Genomic DNA, 8,696 nt, shown 5'->3' with positions numbered 1-8,696 from the left:
AATCCTGCCACATTACTGAATTGCTGTATGAGTTCTAGTAATTTGGGGGTGGAGTCTTGGATTTTCCACATAAAGTATCATGTCATCTGCGAAGAGAGAGAGTTTGACTTCTTCTTTGCCAATTTGAATACCTTTTATTTCTTTTTGTTGTCTGATTGCTGTTGCTAGGACTTCTAGTACTATGTTGAACAGTAGTGGTGAGAGTGGGCATCCTTGTCGTGTTCCTGATCTTAAGGGAAAGGCTCTCAGCTTTTCCCCATTGAGGATGATACTCGCTGTGGGATTTTCATAGATGGATTTTATGAACTTGAGGAATGTTCCCTCTATCCCTATACTCTGAAGAGTTTTAATCAGGAAAGGATGATGTATTTTGTCAAATGCTTTTTCCATATCAGTTGAGAGGACCATATGGTTCTTCTCTCTCCTCTTACTGTGTTCTATCACATTGATTTGCGAATGTTGAACCACCCTTGTATCCCAGAGATAAATCCCACTTGGTCATGGTGGATGATCCTTTTAATGTACTGTTGGATCCTATTAGCTAGGATTTTGTTGAGAATTTTGGAATCTATATTCTTTAGGGATATTGGTCTGAAATTCTCCTTTTTGATGGGGTCTTTGCCTGGGTTGGGGATTAAGGTAATGCTGGCCTCATAGAATGAGTCTGGAGGCTTTCCTTCTGTTTCTGTTTTTTGAAACAGCTTCAGGAGAATAGGTATTATTTCTTCTTTGAATATTTGGTAGAATTCCCCAGGGAATCCATCAGGCCCCGGACTCTTGTTTTTTGGGAGGTTTTTGATCACTGCTTCAATCTCGTTACTGGTTATTGGCCTATTCAGGTTGTCAATTTCGTCCTTTTTTAGTCTTGGTAGTTTATAGGTTTCCAGTAAGGCATCCATTTCTTCCAGGTTGCTTAATTTATTGGCATATAGTTGTTGATAATAATTTCTAATAATTGTTTCTATTTTCTTGGTGTTAGTCATGATCTCTCCCCTTTCATTCATAATTTTATTAATTTGGGTCCTGTCTCTTTTCTTTTGGCTAAGTCTGGCCAGTGGTTTATCAGTCTTATTAATTCTTTCAAAGAACCAGCTTCTGGTTTCGTTGATCTGCCTCCCTATGACAGGTAAATATTATTTACTGCCAGTAGTATACTGGAATTCTGTTTTCTTTTGTCTAAGATCTTTGTTTTCCCTGAGCCTAATAATTCTTAGCCTCAAAGAATATCCTTAATTCTCTTTATCTGTAAAATTTCAAACTGTTATACTAAGGTTTTCATTTGTATTTCTTAGTATTTGGGGCCCGCCTTTAGTCTTGAGACTTGTATCTATCAACTATGTATAATTTTGTCATTTTTTTATCATTTCCCCTCTTTTTTTAATTTGCTTTTACTAGACCTCCTATTTATTGTGTACTAAACATGCTTTCTTATTTTTCAAACAGTTTTTTGTTTTGTTTTGTTTTTCCTAGGAAATTTCCTGGACTTTTTTCCCCATTGACTTAATTGATTTAAAACATTTTTGGGGCATGCATATTTTTAATTTCTTTTTTTTTCTTTTTTTAAGATTTATTTATGGGGGTAGGGAGAGGGGCCGAGGCGGGGGAGAGAGAGAGAGAGAGAGAATCCTCAGGCAGACTCCCGCAGAGCCCAATCCCAGGACACGAACATCATGGCCTGGGTCAAAATCAAGAGTTGGCAACTTAACTGATTGAGCCACCCAGGAGCCCCCATACTTTTAATTTCTAAGAGCATTTTCTTATTTCTCTTTCATTTCATTGCATTTTTTCTCATTTTATGGATGTAATGTTTTGTTTCTTCCTAGGAACACAATACTAAAGTTATTTCCTCTTCAGAGAGTTTTTACTGCTTCTTATTGTCTCTTCTTCCTTTGTTTTTTTGTTTGGTTTTTCATTTTGTAGATATTCCTTAATTTTCTCAGTTGTCCAGTCATTTCACAGTGATGCATTAAAATATTAAAATGTATTAAAATTCTGAGTGGAAACTCTGTCTTTATAGTGGGGACTACTCATTAGTAGATACCATTTAGAATTATCAGGTAGAGAGTTATTTCCCTGGGGAAGCTTCAGATGTCACTCAGGAAGAGTAGAAGTCCTCTTTGGTGGCCATTCAGTTTATTTATTGAATTAACCTTCATTCTTCTTTTTAAAACATAAATGCCTAGTATTTGTACAAAGTTGAGAGGAGTCTATTTTTTCAACTTCCAACTAATGTCCATAATTCTAGCCCTCTGCTTCACTCTGGTCTTCTGTAGTAGTACAGTGAGTCAGACTCCAAATCTTGGGTCCCTTGGACCAAATTGGCTGCATTCCCATTCATACGCCCCTTGGAAGCACTTCTTCAGCCCAACGTGGAGCTTTTCATCCTTGGCACTGTTGACATGTTGAGCTGGATAAACCTTTGTTGGAGGAGGCAATCCTATGAATTGCAGGATGTTTAGCAGCATCCCTGGCCTCATACCCCATTGTGAAAACCAAAAATGTCTCCAGACTTGCAAGTTGTCTCCTGGAGACAAAATCACTCTTGACTGAGAAACAGTGGCTCATAGCATATATTGTTTCCTCAGTCTGTTTTCAAACTTCTAAAAGTTTGTTGAAACATCTTATCTGATGAATTCTGCCTCCTGTTCTCTTTCTCCTAGTGGGTTTTTAATAGCTTTTAATTCCTTTACTCTTGTTTTAGGTGGGATTTTGTGGGAGTAAGGAAACAGTGTATTTGGTCAATCTGTTGTCTTTAAGCAAAAATGCAGTTTTTAAAGTAGAGAAGGTTTTTTTCATTTACATTTTCTTAAAAGTGGGAAGCAGTCATTGGTTAAGATGTGTGGTATGTTATTTCTAAAAGTCATACAATTTCAAGTTCCCTTCCTAGTATCTGTACTTGGAAATGTCTTTTTGAATAAGACATCTAACCTCTCTAATCCTTTGTTTCCTCACTGATAATAGTAAATTATAGAGGTAAGGGTAGAGACAATGAATATAAACCAGGTAACATAGGTAAAAGAGTATAGAAGTTGCTTAGCATGTCATTTGCTGTGAGTTTAATGTGATATTTAGATTTTTTTTTTTGACTGTGGCTTGTTTGAATAAGCAACTTTAAAGGATTATAAGCCATTTTTATATTTCTCAGAATTAAAGGGATTAGAATTTGGGCCTCAAAATGTAGAGAGATAATTGGTATTTATATACTCCATATTCATTCTCATCCTCCTAGAAGTTCATCTTTTGAAAGTCGGTGCTTGTACAAATGTTCTTATCAAAGTTTTTTAGAAGGTTGGGTGTTTTTGTTTTTTAAACCATGTAAGAATATTACCTTTTTCTTCAATGTAAATTGAAGTTCCTGCACTGTAAAAGATTTTATTGACTGTTCTTCCACCTACGACCTTTGGATTTGCAGAACAAAATCATTCCTCCTATTGTCCAGTGTTGGTTTTGTTTCTTTCTACCTTTTTATTATTTTTTGTTCTTATTCTCTTCGTAATTAGTTGTCAGTCTTCTGTGTACTTAGATCATTGAAAGCAAATACAGTATCTTATTTACTTCTGTATCTCAGCAACACCAGCAGAGCAGAGTATGGTTAATATTAAGCTCCTGGCAATTAAATAATGGATGGCTGAGTGAATGAATAAATGAACCTTTTGAAAATCTGCTTAGCTCAAACTGTAATAGTTGAGTGCCTGGTTTACTTGACTTTTTGTTCCCCTAAAAAATAATGGGCTTTAAAAATAATTTCAAAATAAATGCCTCTTGGTGTGTTTTTTGGTACCCTAAGGTTGGCAGTATGATGCATAACAGTATACTTAGTTCCATTGCAATGAATGGCTTTAGAGTTGTCATAGTGGGATTTTATTCCTATTGTGGTTTATAGTAATGCATACACTAGACCTCTTAGCCAAATTAGTATAGACACCATTTTTAAAAATTGTTAATTGGTGCAGAATGGCACGTTGGTTTTTACCGTCACAGATGCCCACTTTACAAATGAGATTATTTTATAAGAAGACCCTTTTTGATGCTTTAGAAACTATCTTTGAATGGGGCACAGTATAGATTTGCTCAGTATGAATTGAATATGTTAAATATTTAATATGTTACATAAAAATATTTAAATATGTTATGGAAGGTGCTAAAACATTATGTACTTAAGTGGCTTTTATCTTAAATTTCTTAAGAAATTTGTAGATATATCATGAATAGATCTATTCACTGAGAGTTATTTTTTTTAATTCTTTTGATACTGTAGGTCTTCAAATAATATATTTTTCTAGTTTTCCAGTTTTCTGAATATAATTCTTTAAAATCACCTAATTTTTTTTCTTTCCTTCCCTCCCGTTCTAATATGCTGGCCTTCTTGCACTTATGTCAATTGCTATTTTGAAAAAATGGGTATTCTTAATGGATTTTATCAATTACTTCATTCTTATTGAAATGAAAATTCATATCTTACATATTTCCATTTCATAGTGAATTCTACCTAAGGAATGCCAGTTCTTGAATCACTAACATCTCAAAAGTATAATATTTTATTTAAATAGCTATCAATGAATAAAGTCTGAAGCTGCTTAAAATAATTTCATGCTTTTTAAAATCTAGGTTGGATGGACAGTGGCCTGATGGTTTATTGGCTTCAGACAATACTCTTCATTTTGTCCATCCCTTGACTTTCAATTATTCTGGTGTTTATGTCTGTAAAGTGACCAATTCCCTTGGTCAAAGAAGTGATCAAAAGGTCATCTACATTTCAGGTAAGTTACTATCTACTCGCAAAATGAGTTACTTAAATTATTCCTATAACAACAGTCATAATAACACTGTGTTCTAGTTGGTAATTTATATTTGCTAATATACAGATTACTCACTGTGAGGTTTTCCAAATAATCAAAATGAAATATAATAAAGTAACCCTACCTGAACCACATATGTAAAGTGGTGTTACTTTACTTGAAGAAATGTCAAAATGTCTATGCAGCAAGCTTATATACATTTTAATTAAGATCTTTGCTTATAGTTAATTTTTCAGTTACATAGTATTAAGTATTCCTTTTATAGGTAGTGTGTACTTTTCTAGGTTCTCTCATTTTTACACCCAAGAGCAAACACTGGGTTTGTTTGTGTGTTTTTTTGGTGGCTACTCTTGACACAGGTGTCTCATAAATAAAATGGGATATTGACTTTGATGACCTGGGTTATTAAATAACATAGTTTGTCACTCGATATGGAACTATATCATATTGAGTTACTGAGAGTGAAGTAGGAATGCTACTGAAAATGTTCTAATGAAATAAAATTTAAGATGTTTCTTATTGTCAGTCCTTAAGCCACTAAGAACTTACCATTAGTTTTGCTATGAGTGTTTTATTAATTTGAGTATATAAATTCGGTACTCACAAAATACATTTAGAGCTAAAAATATATTTTTCGTGGGTGTGGCTATAAATAACAAATTATCAATGTAATGCTCATTTATAAAAATTATATAAAATATTTTGAGCATCTACTTACTGACTACAAGAATATAGCAATCTTCATGTCTAAACAATGGAAAATTAAAGGAAAAAGGAAGAGAACCTTGAGAAAAGCAGGTTTGTATGGCAATTATGTAATTATGTAAAACTGAATAGTTAGATTTTTAGAGAAATTTTAAGCTTGCTTTCATGTTATATTCTTTGTATAATCACTCAATCTAAGAACAGTCCCCCATATTATGTTCTCATGGCATTTCCCACAATTTGTAGTTGTATACTTACTTGTGTACTTTTTATCCATCCTCATATTTAAGCAATTTATGTTTGCTTCATTTACCGTTGAATACTCAGTACTTACTTAGTGCCTAGCACATGATAGGGATGATGCAAATATATTTTTGCATGAATCTCACAAGAAGCTTAGAGCTGTGTACATCCCTAGCCAGCCCTTTCTGCCAGTAGCAGTGCTTTGGTGGAAATCAGAATGAGATTAAATATTAGTCTATTAGTCTCCCTTTCTTCCCTTAAATGTCTCTCCCTTTCCTTTTCCTTTTCCTTTTCCCTTACTTCTTGGATCTTAAAGCCACAGGGAATGTATATTTAGAATGTAGTTACCTAAGGATGCTTACTTTTTGTTTCTGTTGTACAAAATTTGGTGTGGGATATTACTTGTAAATCTCAGGCTCAATGTATTATTATGTAATCATTTGAATATCAAGGCTCAATTTGGGCATTCTTATATATACTGATTCTGTTGATGATACCCTAAATTTATTATATCTTTTGGCATTCTGGATCCTTTTCCCAGTACTTTCGACTTATGTGTCCAACTGTCTATTAAAATCACTAACTCTGTGTAGAGGTATAATAAGCATTTATGGGTTAACATTCAAAACCGAGGTCCTGATTTTTCTTCTGCCCCTTGCCACCATACCTCTTCCTCCAACAGTTTCCCTCCTTTCTGTCATTGGTAACTCCATCCTTATATTTGCTCAGGGTTTAATCCCTGATGCTTATTCTTGATTTCAGTTGTTCTCTCATAACCCATCCAATCCATCAATAAATCCATGGCAGCTCTTCCATTACGTTATATGTAGAACCTTACTATTTTTCCACTTCTGCTGTGAGTATTCTGACCCAAGCCATCAGCAACCCTTACTTCATTATTAAAAGAGCCATTTAATCTTCCTACTTTTAATTTATCCTCAAAAGAGCAGCCAGAATGATCCTTGTAAAGGGCATGTCAGATCAGGTCACTTCTTTCCTGCAGACCTTTCACGAACTTCTCATTTGACCCACAATGAAAACCAATTCTTGCAACGACTTACAAGGGTCTATACATGCTCTGGTCCTAGATGACCTCATCTCTTATTATATCCCTTGCTCACTTGGCCTTGTTGCTGGCTTCCTTGCTGTTCTTTGAACATAACAGGAACACTGCTACCTCAGAGTCCTTGACTTGCTGTTTCTCCAGCTGGAAAGCTCTTCAGATATCCTTATAGCTCTTTCCCTCACTTCCTTTAGGTCTTTGCTCAAGTTTCACTTTCATGACTATAATTAAAATTGAAAATTGAGACTTCTCTTTTCTAAAATCTTTACTCCTGTCTCCTTTTCTGCCTTATTTTTCTTTACGGTATTTATTGCCACACACCATCTACATGTTTTATTTATATGCTTTTCTGTTTATACTTCTACTAGAACATAAGTCCTTTCATCTGCTTTAATCACTACTGTATTTCCACCATCTGCAGTAATGTTTGGCATGTGATAGGTGTTCAGTAAACTTTTCTTGCATGAATGAAAAAATTTGAGAAGAAAACAATCAGGAAAGAATTAAAAATTTAGAATGTGCTTTTATATAGCTTTATTTTCTTTGACAAGGGAAATAACGTAACACTGGTGATAAACTTCACGCATTGTTTGATCAATCTCTACTAAGTCCTAAAAGAGGAAATAAAATTTTGAGTAAATATGAAAAAATCAGTTAATTACCACTAAGTGATTCAGAAAGATAGCATTATATAAGATGATTTTCTTTAAGTAATCATTAGAATTAGACTTTACCTTTCTATCCAGCGTCTTTAATATTTAATACAGTACACTACGTTGAGTTTAGTTATCACCCCTGAGAGCTTCTTGGAGGACATGAAATATCCTAGATATAATAACTGCCTTTCCAAAATGACTAGTAAATCCTAGTAGGCTTTTATCAGAACGAAAGGCTATAATTCACCCAGAGTAAACAATCAAGCTGTTGATCTTTTTTATTGTAAATTATATGTACCCTTTTTCCTCTAGAAAATTTTTTTTACCTCAGTATTAAAATTGATAAAAAAAATTTAGGAAATGATTTTTAAAAATATTTCTAAAGTGAATGCATCTTATGACTGGAGACTAAAAGATCTACTCAGAACAGAGTTAGCAACTCTGAGGGAAACTATAATTTTATTCTACATTTTTTCCACATTGGTAAGTGTAAGATTTGGACAAAAGGTGATTGATCCAAGATTACAATATTCAACTTCAATTACTAGTCATGGAGGTACAGTGAATCTTTGTCCATTACTAAATGACTGCTGCAAATTGTGATTTTTCTAGTTGTCCTTGGTGTGTTTTCCCCTGATATTTTGTATTTTTCTTTGAGAGTAGAGGAACAAATTTTTATATATCATGTAAGTTCTCCCATGCCTAAAACTCAAAGTATATTCCTGTGCAAATCTTGAATTTTGAATCCTATTGATTTTAGGAATTAGGTGTAATATTTGGCATAAGAATCCACACTTAATTAGGAAACTATAAAATTCATAGATTTTGGTTATGTAAATAATTCATATGAAGTCTAAAAGAAAAAAATCAATTCATTTATTTTTTTAATATATTAGGCTAAAATACACTTTATAGCTACAAAAGCCTTACTGGACTATTTGTTTTCCTGTTTGGCAGAACTCATTAATTTGAAAAAAAAAACAAAAAAAAACTTCATTTGGTTGTAGAGAACTCAGTGTCTACTAGTTCATTACATTCGTTATATACTGATTTATTACACATTCTGCAAATAATATCAAAAAACAGGGAAGAAATAAGGAATGCTGTGGGAAAGGATTTTAAATTATGATAAGTAACTATTAGTGATTACAAAATAGTCCATTTGATCCCTTATGCAAATTCTAACTCTCAGTGTAATTATTTTGGAGTGGGGCAAGAATTCGGAAATGT

The 8,696-nt window shown here is 33.5% G+C and overlaps 1 protein-coding gene across 5 annotated transcripts in view; it reads left to right on the top strand.

Moving 5' to 3' along the window:
• Positions 1 to 8,696, top strand: part of NECTIN3 (nectin cell adhesion molecule 3) — a 136,600-nt gene that overhangs the window by 54,164 nt on the left and 73,740 nt on the right. For all 5 annotated transcript variants that reach the window (XM_081797319.1, XM_081797320.1, XM_081797318.1 and 2 more), the window contains exon 5: positions 4,609 to 4,760. In XM_081797319.1, coding sequence (XP_081653445.1) covers positions 4,609 to 4,760 — 152 coding nt within the window. The remainder of the gene's footprint in view (positions 1 to 4,608; positions 4,761 to 8,696) is intronic.

Source organism: Leptonychotes weddellii, chromosome 1, assembly GCF_054177405.1.
Source record: "Leptonychotes weddellii isolate Sample4059 chromosome 1, ASM5417740v2, whole genome shotgun sequence".
In the NCBI taxonomy this organism is placed as follows: domain Eukaryota; kingdom Metazoa; phylum Chordata; class Mammalia; order Carnivora; family Phocidae; genus Leptonychotes; species Leptonychotes weddellii.
This window is presented reverse-complemented; position numbering and strand designations above follow the sequence as displayed.